The following is a 16204-nucleotide window of genomic DNA, read 5'->3' on the forward strand; positions in this document are numbered from 1 at the left end:
GTACATTTCTTTTGACTAAAAAGGTAAGTTGTCTATAATCCATAAATGTAACTAAAATAACATTAAGATCACACCTGAATAGTGTAAAATTTTCCACTGATAATAGCTACTGAAAATTCTTTTTCCTAGAGTACTTAACTATCTGCAGAATATCTGGTCACCGATATTTTTATGCTGTGAGACCAACATAGAATTGCATGTAGTTCGTATTGGATATGAGAAGAAGGAAACCCATAATTAATTAGAAAGAATTACGATTTGTGTGAGAAAAATAAGCATTGAGATTGGAAAGTAAGTTGGTCCATGTTTCTTGGTCCAAATAAAAAAAAATAAAAAAGAGAACGGTGACCAATTTCCAATCATTCTACAACTTTCACACTAAAATCAATTAGTTTGAAACCCATTATTGCAATTTACATCCTCAACCCATTTTATGCAAGTCAAGCCCTGGCATGAGCATAGGATTTGTTGAGCTTTCCATTTACAAGAATATCATACGTTGTGTCATCAGGCATAAGACCTTTATCAAGCATCTCATTATGTAGTCGAAAGGCCTCTTGCGGATTCCCCTCCCTAAAGTATCCAGCAATTAAAGTGTTATAAATAAGAACAGTAGGAGTTATATTATTCCCATCCATTTCCTTTAGGATCTTGCTACCTTTCTCTAGTTGTCCTTGGTTACAAAGTCCACTTACCAGAACATTATACATGAAAGTATCAGGTATAATACCCTTGGAAAGCATCTCTGAGTAAAGATCTGAAGCAAAATTCAATTTACCCTCCTTTAAAAGCCCATTGATCAACGTTGTATATGTTTGCAAATCACATGGGACATTGTTTTCTACCATTTTCTTGTGAAAGTTAAGTGCAGCTTCCATATTATTCACATTTACAAAGCCACTAATCATGCTGTTGTACACGACTGAGTTTGGAACCAAACCAACCTCCAGAAGTTCAGAGAAGAATTTGCATGCACCTTCCATGTCTTGTACTTTGCAGAAACCATCGATGAGAACACTATATGCAGTAATATCCAACTCTAATCCCATGATTTTCATGTCATTATACATTCTCAAAGCAACATCAATCTTTCTGCTTCTGCAAAGTCCATTAATCAAACTAGTACAAGTGATAACATTTGGTGAAATTCCACTTTCACACATCTCCCTGTAAGTAGACTGTGCTAAATCAATTGCTCCCTGCTTGACAAATCCGTCAATGATGCTATTATATGTCACAGAAGAAGGAATAAAGCCCTGCTTCAGAAAATTGTTCAACATATCCTTTGTTTCCGACACCCGGCCAACTTTGCACAAGCCGCTTATAACAACATTAAATGTGAAGTCTGAAGGTGCAATATTTGCAGCCACCATTTGATCAAACATACCAAAGGCACGGTTAGCATCACCTTTTTTGAAAAAACCATCTATCAAAAGTGTGTATGTAAAAGCATTCGGTTTTAAACCGCTGTTAAGTATATCATTCTTCACACTACAGGCATCATCCATGCAGCCCCTTTTACAGTGACAAAGTATCATGTTGTTGTAAGAAATTAGTGAAGGTGTAATTCCCGTACTTATCATCTTGTCCCACAAATGACGGGCCTCATTAACCATTCCCTGCTCACCAAGCCAGCATAAAAGGATGTTATATGTAACAACAGTAGCAATACCATGTTCAATAGCCTCATCAAGCACCATATACGCACTTTCTAGAAAATGCTGTTTCCGAAATCCCTTTAACAGAGAATTTACAATATAAACATTTGGTTGAATGGCCATGAGTTTCATTTGGGAGTAAAGTTCAAATGCCTTCTCCACATTCCCAGTCTTAGAGCACCAATCTATCAAAACCGAGAAAGTAACCATATCAGGAGTAACACCAACCTTAACAGCCTCCTCAAACAATTGTAATGCACTATCAACATTCCCTTGCTCACAATGTCCTTTAATTAACTTTGTCACAACAATTATATTCAATGGAACACCACTACTCACCATCTCATCCTTAAGCCTCAATGCATCTACAAGATTTCCCTGTTTAGCACAAGCAGCAATCACAGAATTATATGTACCCTCAGATGGCACCCAACCCAATTTTTTCATCTCCTTCAACAGCTCACATGCTGAATTCGAGTTCGGCCTCCTACAAGTAGCCTGAATAACAATGCTGTAAGCAGCTGCATCGAGTTCTAACCCTCTACCCTTTGCCCGACTGAAATACATCTCAGCTTCCTCAATCTTCCCTTCCTTCAAACATGCACGCATTAGGACATGCAAAGTAAAGCAATTACCATACATTTTTCTTTGAACCATTTCATCATACAGGCTATATGCATCACTAATCATGTTCCTCCTGACTAATGCAGTTAAAAGGATGTTCATAAATGAAACCCAAGGAACCACATCATGTTTTAATATCAATCTAAAACACTCGACAGCATCTGTGATCTTATTAGCTCTAACATAAGCATTCAAAAGATAATTGAAAACCCGCGAATCAGATTCAAAATTGTACCTTACTGCACATGCTACCAACTCTTCCACAAGTACCCTAACAGTAGGACTAGAATCTGCAAAAACATAGTTGTTTAGCAAATTCCGTAGAACCCCATAAGTATCAGGGCTCGAAGCCAGAATATGCACCAACAAACACAAAACATCAACAGTTTTCACAAACCCTCGTCTTCTCTCCACTCCTTTGAAAAACTTCAGAGCCGATTTGGGGTCAAGCTTATGGCTCAAAAGGGTGTCCAAGACACCCTCTTTCGAAATAACCTCGAGGTGTGATTGAGCTTCAGCTGAAATTTTCATGGGAAAATCATCGATTTTCTTGGAGAAGTGGCTGCTAGGGCCATTTGCGGGATCCTGTGATTGAGAGTGTGGAAGGGGATCGGATGGAAGGAGTGTTTTTGTGCAGAGATGGTTAAATTGTGAGAGAAATCGAAGATTCTTCAGAGGGATCAATGAAAGGTTGTTGGAAAACATGGTTTGCATTGGTGGGAGAGAAGGAACAAAACTGAAATACTTTGGTCCCTCTTCTGTTTGGGGAAATGTTTGACACTCTCGTGGCTGCTCACAAAGCATACAACTCCATACTCCAATTTATGTCTTCAGGAACTCTGAGGAAACAAAATGAAAATGCAAACTTCACTGAACTGTTAAGTCTTATATAGTTTCTAATTGCCTTCTCAGCATGATAAATATATCACAATAGATATTTTATATTTGACAGCTCGAAATGACAACAGTCCATAGTTTGACAAATCTAAGTAAGATTCAAAAGGAAGCCAATTTTTCTCATATGTTAAAAGTCAGCAACAATGTGCAAAGCTGGTATCAAGAATAATAAGTTTTTTCCATTACTGCAGGAAGCAGAGGCTAAAACATAGATGTCGTAAATCATTTGATTAATTTTCGAGTCATGAATCATAAATCGTTCCATATCTCATGATTCAATGAACATTAATAATAATAGTAAAGGACCAAATTAACAATATGACAAACTAAAGAAATTATTTAAACAGTTGCAGATAAATATTTATAAAAGATATAAAAAAATTATTTCACAACAAATAAAATTAGAAGACATAAAAAACTTTGTGGGTTTTGACATATACATGCAACGAGGAATAAAAAAATGATCTGCATGGTTTAATACTAGCACTCACCCCCCAAAAGTAAAATGGTAACACCCAACCCAAAACCACTTTCACTTTTCACTAACCTAAGCTAAAGGTGGTCCATCAGATTGAACAGGGATCAACCCAATTATAATAATATAAGATTATGATAATATAATAAATTAAGAATCTTAAATAACAGAAAATGTTGAAATATCAAAGTCACCTATTGAAATTGGTCACATTATAAGAAGCTCCCACATTTTGGAGTTAGATATACTGTTCCCTCTCAAGAATTTATATGTGATGTAACTCATTTCACTGCAGTGTTTTCTCAAATCCTGACAAATAACTTTTGCTCACTTCTCCCACTTTGGCATGTCCATTCTCTATCAACTTGGCAAACTACAATGTTTGGCATCATGAGAAATATGTATCTCAACCACATAATTCACGTCATCTTCTATTTCTTCAAGCAATCTGGTAAGAGTACATACAGATGATTAGGGCACAAATATGCTACTCAAAATTCAAAAATCATGTGTTGCAAAAGCTAAAAGCAAAAAATTTATTCCATGAACATCCCAGTTAAAAATACAAGTACAGTTATAAAACTATGTGCCTCTTACCTTCCACAATGAATAGATATATCTTTTGCTTATCTATCAAGAGAAGAATGAACTGCCTGTTCAGAAATCTTTTCATTCTTAGTGATAAATGGATATCACAAGAAGAACATCTCACGAAACATGATTCTCGAATACTAGATGGATCGAATTAAATTACAGCTATCTTTCTGATTTTAAGAGACAAAGCGACGGATTCCAATTATGATATATGTATACGCTACTTCACATGTGAATTATTTGGGGGAAAAAACCACAATAATTCTGGACCTAAGGAATGCAGCAGCAATAACAATTATAATATAGTTTATACAAGCAACAAACCAATACCACGTTGCAAAATTTCAGTTGCAGCAGCAACAATACACGTATATAGCAACAACACCACCACCACATTGATCAACAATAAATATTAACAACTAAGTGTGAAAAAACAAAAGATTCAGAGGCAATTCGCGGAGAAGAGAGGCGGAACACACCAGTGAAGCAGAGTATAGCGGCCCAGGTAGCGGAACAAAGCAGCAAAGATGACTGGGGAGTTGCCACGAATGAGAATCAGAACAGCAGAAACAAAACCACAGGAGAGGCGTCGGCCACGACAACGACAGCGGAGCAGCCGCGCAGCTAGTAATTAGAGGTGAACGATCGGTCTTGTTTCACACTCAGGCTAGGTTTTCTTCATTATTACTGTACTTGGAGGTTTTTGTATTTTCTGTTTTAAGAAAAGAAAAAATAAATAAACTATGGTTCCGTCCAAAATGTTTGGATAATTATAATAATGGGAATTTCTTTGATAAAATTAGGTAAAAATTAAAATAAAAAATTTAACTAAATTTATAAAAAGATATGTCTCATCACAGAAATTATTTTTAATAGGTAGATGAAGATGGTGTTTTGGTTGAAGATGGATATTTAAAATGTATTATAATATTATGGATATATAAAAAAAGTATTTGAAATGTGTTTTGTTAAGATGATGATATTTGTTCAACACACACCCTGCGTATAGGATGTGGATATGTGTCCAACACGCATTCTGTGTGTTAATTTTTTATCAAAAATCTACTTACCTGTTACATCAAATAATCCTATTTTTAACAAAAACACTAATATTTTTTCATATAAAAAAATTTAACCTCATCATTATATTATTCATAATAATGAGAATTTTTATTTTGAGTAAACTACCAAAAATATATTTAAATTATTTTGTTGTTAATAAAAATATTTTTATATTTTATTATCAACAAAAATATTCTTAAATTATTTAAAAATATAAAAAAATATATATATACTTATGAACTAAGACATTCTACGTTAATAAAAAAAGAGAATTCTGGTAAAATAATTTTTTTATGTAGTTAGACTCTATCAATAACAAATGAGCTAAGTGCACACTTTTTTATTATAGGAATAGATCTCTCATTATAATAGAATAGTTTTTACACATTTTAAAATTATTTAAAAATAATTTTATCATTAATAAAATTTAAAAATATTTTTATTAATATTAAGATAATTTAAATATATTTTTTGTAATTTACTCTTTTATTTTTATTATTGCATTATTCATAATAACATATCAAAATGAATATGTCATTTTCGACATATCAATAATTAGTTGCCAAATTAGTTATTAAGTATTTATATAAGTGTGAATTCAACATAAAAGTGCAAATTCAATATAAATCATATCGATCACTTAATAAATCTTTCAAATGCCAAATATTAAGTAACTTGCCATTTCACGGTTTTCACTTTTAGATATGGACAGCGTTAGGGATTTCTGAATTGAAGAAGAGTCATGCAAATGAGGATTAGGAGTTTTGAGTTTCTATATGTATATATGTGTGCGCGCGCGCGTGCGTGCGTGCGTGTGTGTAAAATGACTAAAAAACATATATGAGAAATAAACTATTAAAGATAATTCGGTAAATTTATGAACTTCAGGGATTAGCGGGGATGGGACGGGGATCCCCGCTCGAGTCCCCGCACCTGCCTTGGGAGAATTTTGTCCCCCGTTCCCATCCCCACGGAGAAAATTCCCCAAAGTCGGATCTCCATTCGGGGTAGTCCCCGCAGGGATCCCCGCGTCTCGGGGAGTTTTGCCATCCCTAATAAACCCAACCAAATAAAAAAATAGACTACACTTGTTATATCATCTTTTCTTTCATCTCATCTTGTTTTTTTCTTTTCGCCACGTTTTACTCGATGATTCTTCTCCTTATCAACAGTGTGAGATATTTTCATCAATCTACTTAATTTTTTCTATTGCAATTCTCTTTTTCTTTTTTTTTTCCCAAAGGTAGAATATAATATTATTGATTGGAAGATTAAGCAACATATAGAATTTGTCCAACTTTGGACAGCACAACAAAAGAAAACCAAAATAGGGTACTCCCACTTAACTTACTTTAAAATAACCGAGACTAAGGTACTCCCACTTAATTTACTTTACTAAGGTACTCCCACTTAACTTACTTTAAAACAACCGAGATTAAGAACTCAATAGTTACTTCATTCATGTAATGTCCTTGTAGCAAATTTCTCTTCCATCTTATCTGCTATGGAGAAAACTTCAAAGGTGAGAAGTTTTTGTCTTCGAAGATCTTCATGTTACGCACTTTCCATATTTGCCAGAGGGTGAAAGCCATCTTTGCTATTTTTCTGTTTCCTCCATCTTTTTCCATCATCCTTCCACTCACATGCACCCACCATTTTCAGAATATGTCGTCGTCTCCAGCCATTTCAGATGGTTGGATCTTTGTCAAACACCATATCTGTCTTGAGTGAGAGCAAGAAGCCAAGCAGTGGGTCTCCGATTCTGAAGGATGTGGGCATCTATGGCATTGTGGCAAAACTGTTGGAAATCGGTGGTTCAAATTCCACCACACTAGAAGACCATTGTGAAGAGCACGCTAGAGGAAATTTTTTACTTTGGGAGGGCATTGGATCCTCCAAAGAGCTCGCCACATTTGTTTCTGCTGACAATTTTCAGGTAGTAGTTCCGGTGGATCGTGGAGCATTCTAAAGGCATAGGTGTAACCAGATTGAACAGTGTACTGTCCATTTCGCTCTGCTGGCCAGGTTAGCAAGTCCTCTCCTTCGTTTATTAGAGTTTGTAGAATAATCTGTGCAATATTTGGTTGAAATGTTGCTTCTATAATGTCTCTTCGCCATTGTTTGTTATGATCTATTAGCTTTGAGACCCATTCAATTTGGTTGTTGGCAGTAGTATTGTTGTGAATTGAGCTAGGATCCACTTGTTTTAACCATCTATCCTCAAAGACCCTGACTTTTTCACCTCGTCCTATCCTCCATAGACAGCCTTCTTCGAGAATTTTTCGCCCTTCCAAAATACTGCGCCAACCCCATGACAGATTGTAGCCTGTTTCTGCCCTTAGAAAGGAAGTGTATTTAAAGTATCTGCTTTTTAGAACTTTGCTCAATAGAGAGTGAGGTCGAGAAATGATTCTCCAGCCTTGTTCTCCTAACATAGCTAGATTAGAGGCTTTTAAATCCTTGAAATTCAATCCCCCTTGAGTATGAGGTCTACAGATTATATCCCAACCAATCCAGTGTTGTCTTCTTTCATTCTCCTGTTGTCCCCACCATAATCTCATTATCATACGCTGTATTTCCTCAATAAGAGTCTCAAGCAACTTGAAACACCCCAACGTATATATCAGAATGGCAGTGGCTACGGCTTTTATCAATGTTTCTCTGCCGCTGGCTGATAAGAGGGATTTTTTCCAATGCTGTAATTTATTCGCCACCTGATCCTTAATATAATTGAGGGTTGCTTTCTTTGATCTCTGTATCACTGAGGGCAGACCCAAATATTTATCTTGGTTCCCAACATGGGGAATGTTGAGAATATCAGATAAAGTCTTTCGAGTTTCAGGATTGGTATTTTTGTTGAAAAATAAGGATGACTTTTGTAGAATAACTACTTGTCCACTCACCTCACTATAAGATTGTAGGATCTTGGTTATGTTAGCACATACTTGGGGTGTTGCCTTACCGAATATAATTGAGTCATCTGCAAAGAATAGATGAGTAATGTAAGGACATCTGTAGTTCAAACGAATTTCAGTGATCTCATTCCTCTGTTTTTCTCTGTGGAGCAGATGGGAGAGTCCCTCTGCACAGAATAAGAATAGATAGGGGAAAGGGGGTTGCCTTGTCGCAATCCCCTACATGGCTTAAAATAACTATGAGGTTGTCCTTCCACAGCAACAGAGTAGGAAACGGTCGTTACACATTCCTTCATCCACTCCACCCACCTTCTACAAAAACCCAATTTCTCCATAATAGCCTAAATGAATTTCTATTCAACCTGGTCGTAGGCTTTGCTCATATCTACTTTCAACGCTAGTTGTTCATCCCCAAACCTCTTATTCTTCAAGAAGTGCATAAATTCGTGAGCAATCAATACATTATCACTAATGAGCCGACACTTTATAAACGCACTTTGATTATCGCTAATAATTCTATTCATAGTATGTTGTAATCTATGCACAAGAATTTTAGAGATAATTTTATAAAAAACATTACTAAGATTGATTGGCCTCACCTGGTTCATTTTGCTAATGTTGGGGTCTTTAGGAATTAAGCATATGTGTGTATGATTGAAGGCTCTGAGCATCTTCCCTCCCTCAAAGAAGCTATGAACAGCATTAAGAACATCCCTTTTCATAGTGTCCCAGAAAAACTGATAGAATTTTGCAGTAAATCCATCATCTCCAAGTGCTGCGAGAGGATTAATAGAGAAAACTGCATCTTTGATTTTTTTATCCGAGACTGGTCTAGTTAGTCTTCGATTGGTATTGTTATCTACCCTTCTAGTCAACCCCTCCAGCTCCTCAATCGGTTTCTTTGGTTTAGAAGTAGTAAATAGGTTTTCAAAATATTATTGCATAATACTAGTTATTTGTTCTGGATTAGTACCAATCTCACCCGAATCACTTTCCAGCCTGTGCAACTTGTTTTTGCTGCTCCGCATACAGAATTTGGCATGAAAGAATTTTGTGTTCTTATCACCCCATTGCAACCACTGCACCTTGGCTTTTTCTTTCCAGAATCTTTCCTCCCTCTCATATTCATCTTCTAGTTTCTCCTTTAAGACCCGAATCATAGTAGTGTCAGCCTCTGCACCTTTATCCTTCTCTGCATTTAGCTTTGAGTTCAATTCAGCAATATTTTTCTTCGAGTTAGTAGACAAATTTTTCTGCCATGCCACCAAATTGTGTCTACATTGTTTAAGCTTGCTGAATAATACAAATATTGGAGATCCTGCAACCTCCATATGCCATGAATTTGCCACCACATGCCTAGCTTCTTCGCTATCACACCATCATTCCTGAAATCGAAACCTTCTCTTTGTTTTAAAACCTCCTCTATCCGAGAAAATCAGAAGCGGTCTATGGTCAGATCCTGTGTCATCTAAGTGCACCACCGAGCCATTTGGGTAATTCTATTTCCACTGCATAGAGGCCAAACATCTATCCAATCTTTCTCGAATAAGGTTAACTCCTACCTGTTTATTACTCCAAGTGAACATACTACCTTCATATCCAAGATCAACCAGACTGCCTCCATTAATAAAGTCTCAAAAAGCTTGAATAGAAGATATAGTTTTCATTATTCCTCCTTCTTTTTCACTAAAGGCTGAGATAGCATTAAAATCACCAGTAATCAAAATATTTTCTCCAGCTATATCCAATATACTTAAGATCTGATTATATTGAACGTTTCGTTGGGTCTCCTCATTATGCAAATGTACTCCAAAAATCTCCCAAATTATGTTCTGCACATTGTCTCTCCAGGTGAAATGAATAAAAAAATTATCATGTTGAATAATATTAATATTTTCACCTTCCTTCCATATTAATACTAGCCCTCCTGCTATTCCTCTTGGTTCAACACAATAGAACCTCTGAAAACCTACTTTTCTGCCTTGTTTCTCCACAAACGAAGTAGTATTTTTGGTCTCGCATAAAAATACTACTTCGGGGGAATGGGTTCTACATAACACTTTGATGCTGTGAATTGTTAGGGGTTTCTCCAAACCCCGACAATTCCACATGATCATCTTCATGAATCTTGGGGTGCCGCTTTTGGGATGGCACCCTGAAGCCCTTCAGAATAAAATTCAGTGGATGAAATAGAGTCTTCTCCGATCAAGGACTCATCTTGTTGCTCTGAATTCCGGTTAACACCAACAATCTTGCTCCCTACCTCCGTCACCTCCATATTTCTCGCCAAATGTTTGATTTTTGGTCGTTTACTACTTCTTTTAATACCTCTCTCCGTGCTGCCTACGTGAAACTCCCCTACTTCTTCTATCCGTATTGAACCTTCCATACCTCCTGGCACTGGTTCTGTTCTAGTGTATGGAAACATGTTTTGGTTTTCCTGCGGATTTGAGATATGATACGGAGCTGATGGTTTTAGAATGTTGGTTTAGTTTAGGTGTATTTGAGAATATAGTGGATTATGGATACGGTTGGGGTTATGGTCATTGAATGATAGGTTAGAAAGGTTTTTTAGAAGGCTTACTGGTATAGGTTTATTATGAGGTTGAGAGAATCCAGTTTTCTTTCCACGTGGGTTTGGGTGTGAGTTCTCCTTTTGCTCTTCCACTCTCCACCCGATCTGGTCTGCTTTCAACACTCTATTCCATCTCTCTTTAATCTTCTGCTGATTGGCAGACAATTCCAGGTACTCTTCGCAGTTTCTTGTTTCATGCCCGATGTGACCATAGAAACTACAATAGATCCCCAATTTTTCATACTTAAGCATAATTTCAAAAACTGTATTATCCGGACTAGCAACTTTTATTGATTGACATAGTGTCTTGGTCACATCCAAATTAACCCTTATTTTCATAATCCGGTCCTCCTTGTCTCTCATGGCAAATTTATCAGCCTCTATTACCTCCCCTAGTTTTTGACCTATCCTCCGGGCCGCCATTATTGTTTTGCAAAATTCAGGCATTCCCCACATTTGGATCCATACTAGAATTCGAGTAAAGTCCTCCTATTTCACTTTCATACCTGGCTGCCATCTTCTAAGGTGGATCATATAATTCTTAAACAGCCATGGAGATCCCCTTTCCACCCGTGTCACATCTGCTTCCTTAGAAAAGAAAAATTGGAATATATTTTCTTCATGTACTTTGACTCTAAATCCCTCAGGTTGATTCTAGATAGCTCTGAATCCACCCTCCATTGTCCCGCCACTAACCCCTTTATCCGCCATTAGTCTCCCTATTAAGCTTTTAAAGCATATTTTGACTCCTTCCTTCACATTCTTCACCTCTAATGCTACAATCTCCTTCTCTTCTGTTTGAGGTAGTTCTGAATTCTGCGTACCTCTCACCTCAGGTGATGCCATAGGATGGGTTATGAAAGAGAATTATAACATTAAAAAAGGACCAAATCTCACTGTTCACTCAGATTATTTGGAGAAAGTCTGAGCTCTTAGTAATTAAGATTAACAAGAAAAAGAATAGAATAGCATTAGCAATTAGGATTTACAAGAAACCCTATCAGAGGCACAAAAAAAACCCTAGGCACAAAAAATTCTAGGCACAAAAAGAATACGTACTCAATGAACGAAAAAAGATGATTGCAATTCTCTTTCTCTTATCAATGCAATAATTTTATTCCTTATTTTTTTATTATTTTTTGGTTTTTTTTATTTTTGGATTTTGATTCTTTTTCATTGTGTAATTTGTAGCGAAAATTGGAAATGCGCTCTTGTTCATTTAACTAGAAATCAAAATCCAATAGAATCATCGAGCTCAAATGTTGAGATTGTGACTAAAATTGATACATTTTATCTTTTTTGCAAAGCTTATTTAGTTCATACGTAGTTAGTTGATGATTTTGTAGAATTAATAAATTGATAAACTGAATCCTTTTAAGTGATATACTATTGATGTGCTCCTAGTTATAGACTTTTCTTTGAAGATTTTAAATTTGAAGATGTATTAATTTTGACAAAATTTTAGATACTTGAAAGTTGAAATATCATAATAATTTGTGTTTGTTAATGAACTTATTATTAGGGTTCATGTGTTTTACAATTACTAGAAGGATTTAGTTATGTTAACTTTTAACTTCTAACACTGATTTGGTTTAATTAAATTTTGAAAAATTCAATTTAGAATATAGTAAGCTCTAGCACTACAATATAACCAAATTCCAAGCCCTAATTCTTAGAAGCAATTAAACAAAACCGCCAGCAATGCAAATCAATGGCTTTTAGGGGTGTGTGTGATTGGGAAAGTTATAAATAATTTTTGGAAATTTTAGGATGAGAATATATTCTCATATTTGGTTCAAAATTTAAAAAATTATTTTCAAACAAGTTTGATTCTAGGGAATCAAAATATCATCATTTTAATTTCTATATTTTTCTTGAGTATATTTGATTCTCATAAAAATAAAATCTAAATAACAAAATAATACTTAAACCACACACACTCTAAAGGAAAAGGTATTGACGATTCCTTCTTATTCCACGGTTTCAAATAATACATTATATTCGCATCATTACTATCCATCTTCCTAATTTTTTCACTTATTTTTTGTTCACACCTTTTTTTCTTATTATCCTAATAATTCAACTATGTATCCTTCAAAAATTATACAATATTAAACTTTTTTACAATCACTAAAAAAAAGGTAAAAAAAAATACATCTAAAAATTATGAATAGATTTAGTGTCTTTTTAAAATTAAATACACATCCAAAATATAAACTAAATAAAACTGAAATTTAAAATTTAAAATTTAAATTTCTGTTTCAGATTTAATATATTTAATTATTAATATATTACAATTTAAATATACATCCAAACCTTAAATTAATTAAAATTCAAATTTTTTATTTTAAAATTTTAAAATAAACCTCAAACCATCTAATTATTAACTAATACCTTACAAAACCCTGAAGGAAGCAGAGCAGTCACATTCACTGCATATCATAAACCCAGAGGCGCATGCCGTTCGTGGTTCATCATCCTCCACCACCGTTCATTTGCGCCACCTTCCTCCTCGACGCTCATCCTTGACGCCTCCTCCTCCGCGGTCATCCACAATGCCGCCTTCCTGATCCTCGGCGCTCATCCTCCTCGCCGCCTAATCCTCCTCGTCGCCATTCGTCTGTGCCGAAAACATACCTAAGGTTTGGATGGATCTCTGTTCATAGAGTTTTTCTTTGCGCATTCTTTGACACCATTGCTTTTCTTATTATTCTGTATAATATTCTTTTTTGTAATTAAAAATTGATTAAAATGGCCGGAAGAGATTCTCATATATATTTCAATGTTAAATTATTTTTGCATGTGTAATTTCTGTATTTTGGAAGTGTTTACGTACTTTACTGAGTTTTGAATGTGTTTACGTGAGTTTTAGTTGTCTGTAAGAAAATATTATGTGAGTTTTACTACTGCATGATTGTTCTATTCTCATACTTGTGTTAAGGATTAATTTATTTTTATTGCTGATTTTTATTTACTATTAGTTATATGGTATGCAAGCTTGTGATTTAGGTTGTGTAAACGTATAATTTTGTATGTGTAATATTATAAATTTTGGGATGTATAATAAGAATAAATTTGAAGCATCGTCTTCAAGTTTTTAAGTTCGAGTTATTACTACGATTATTAATCGGTAAGTAATTTATACAATGTAATTGGTTATTCTATATACAGTATTTTTACTTGTTTGTATAGTGTGTCCAACTTGTTAATTGTTCATTCATTGTGCATAAATTATACTTGGTTATAGTAGGTAAAACTTTTTTCAAACGCTAACTAGATTGACTTGCAACCCATCCAAAATAATATTCCATCTTTTAAATTGGTTCTTGTTCTTGCACACATCTAAAACTCATTCATTTGAATCAATAAACCTAGCTTTTACAACTGATGAGCGGATAGTTTATACGCCTTTTGGCATTGTTTTTAGATAGTTTTTGTATAATCTAGCTACTTTTAGGGATGTTTTCATTAGTTTTTATGCTAAATTCATATTTCTGGACTTTACTATGAGTTTGTGTGTTTTTCTGTGATTTTAGGTAATTTCTGGCTGAAATTGAGGGACCTGAGCAAAACTCTGATAAGGAGGCTGACAAAGGACTGCTGATGCTGTTGGAATCTGACCTTCCTGCACTCGAATTAAATTTAATAGATCTACGGAACTCCAAATGGCGCGTTCTCAACAGCGTTAGAAAGTAGACATCCAGAGCTTTCCACCAATATATAATAGTCCATACTTTATTCGTGATTAGATGACGTAAACTGGCGCTCAACGCCAGTTCCACGTCACGAACCAGAGTTGAACGCCAAAAATACGTTACAACTTGGCGTTCAACTCCAAAAGATGCCTCTGCACGTGTAAAGCTCAAGCTCAGCCCAAGCACACACCAAGTGGGCCCCGGAAGTGGATTTCTGCATCAATTACTTACTCTTGTAAACCCTAGTAGCTAGTCTAGTATAAATAGGACATTTTACTATTATATTCAGTGTCTTTTGACCATGTTACATCTTTGGTCTCAGTTTTATTCTATCATTCATCTTAGGAGGCTATTGATCATGTTTATGGGGGCTGGCCATTTGGCCATGCCTAAACCTTTATCACTTATGTATTTTCAACGGTGGAGTTTCTACACACCATAGATTAAGGGTGTGGAGCTCTATTGTACCTCGAGTTTTAATGCAATTACTAATATCTTTTATTCGAATTCAATCTTAATTTTGTTCTAAGATGCTACTCGTACTTCAACCTGATGGATGTGATGATCCGTGACACTCATCATCATCCGTCCCTATGAACGCGTGCCTGACAACCACTTCCGGTCTACAAGCGAAAGCTAGAGTGTATATCTCTTGGATTCCTGATGCACGACGCATGGTTGCCCTCGCCTGACAACCGAGCCTTCCATTCTGTGAGATCAGAGTCTTCGTGGTATAAGCTAGAATTGATGGCGGCATTCATGAGAATCCGGAAAGTCTAAACCTTGTCTGTGGTATTCCGAGTAGGATTCTGGGATTGAATGACTATGACGAGCTTCAAACTCGCGATTGTTGGGCGTGATGACAAACGCAAAAGAATCAAGGGATTCTATTCCAACATGATCGAGAACCGACAGATGATTAGCCGTGCCGTGACAGAGCATTTGGACCTTTTTCACTGAGAGGATGGGATGTAGCCATTGAGAATGGTGATGACCTACATACAGCTTGCCATGGAAAGGAGTAAGAAGGATTGGATGAAGGCAGTAAGAAAGCAGAGATTCAGAAGGAGCACAACATCTTTATACGCCTATTTGAAATTCCCATCGATGATCTACATAAGTATTTCTATCTTTATTTTCAGTTTATTTATTATTATTATTCGAAAACTCCATAACAATTTATTATCTGCCTGACTGAGATTTACAAGATGACCATAGCTTGCTTCATACCAACAATCCCTGTGGGATCGACCCTTACTCACGTAAGGTTTATTACTTGGACGACCCAGTACACTTGCTGATTAGTTGAGCGAAGTTGTGAAATTATGTTTAGGCCATGGTATTGAGCACCAAGTTTTTGGGGCCATTACCTAGGAATCAATTTCAAACAACAATTTAAGTATGAATCACAATTTCGTCCACCAAGTTTTTGGCTCCGTTGCCGGGGATTGTTCGAGTTTAGACAACGGACGGTTCATTTTGTTGCTCAGATTAGGTAATTTTCTTTTCCAAAATTTTTCAAAAATCTTTCAAAAATTTTTTTATCTGTTTTCGTTTTTCAAAAAAAATATACAAAAATTTATCCCTATTTTCAAAAAAATTTTTTGAAAATAAATCATTCTATGGCTTCAGAATTTTAAGAATGAATTCTAGAGTTTCATGAAGCATGTTGAATCCTAGCTGGCTGTAAAGCCATACCCAAATTCTTT

The 16204-nt window shown here is 35.5% G+C and overlaps 1 protein-coding gene across 1 annotated transcript; it reads right to left on the bottom strand.

Annotated features, from left to right (window-relative positions):
- Window positions 1-284: 284 nt before the first annotated feature.
- On the bottom strand, window positions 285-4946 carry LOC107489420 (pentatricopeptide repeat-containing protein At3g54980, mitochondrial). The gene is made up of 3 exons (XM_016110172.3): window positions 4728-4946; window positions 3849-4102; window positions 285-3121 (listed from the first exon to the last, which is right to left on the bottom strand). Exon 3 carries the CDS (start codon window positions 3084-3086, stop codon window positions 441-443), a length of 2646 nt encoding a protein of 881 aa, XP_015965658.1. The 5' UTR covers window positions 3087-3121; window positions 3849-4102; window positions 4728-4946; the 3' UTR covers window positions 285-440.
- Between the last annotated feature and the right edge of the window lie 11258 nt (window positions 4947-16204).

Source organism: Arachis duranensis, chromosome 5 (genome assembly GCF_000817695.3).
Source record: "Arachis duranensis cultivar V14167 chromosome 5, aradu.V14167.gnm2.J7QH, whole genome shotgun sequence".
In the NCBI taxonomy this organism is placed as follows: Eukaryota; Viridiplantae; Streptophyta; class Magnoliopsida; order Fabales; family Fabaceae; genus Arachis; species Arachis duranensis.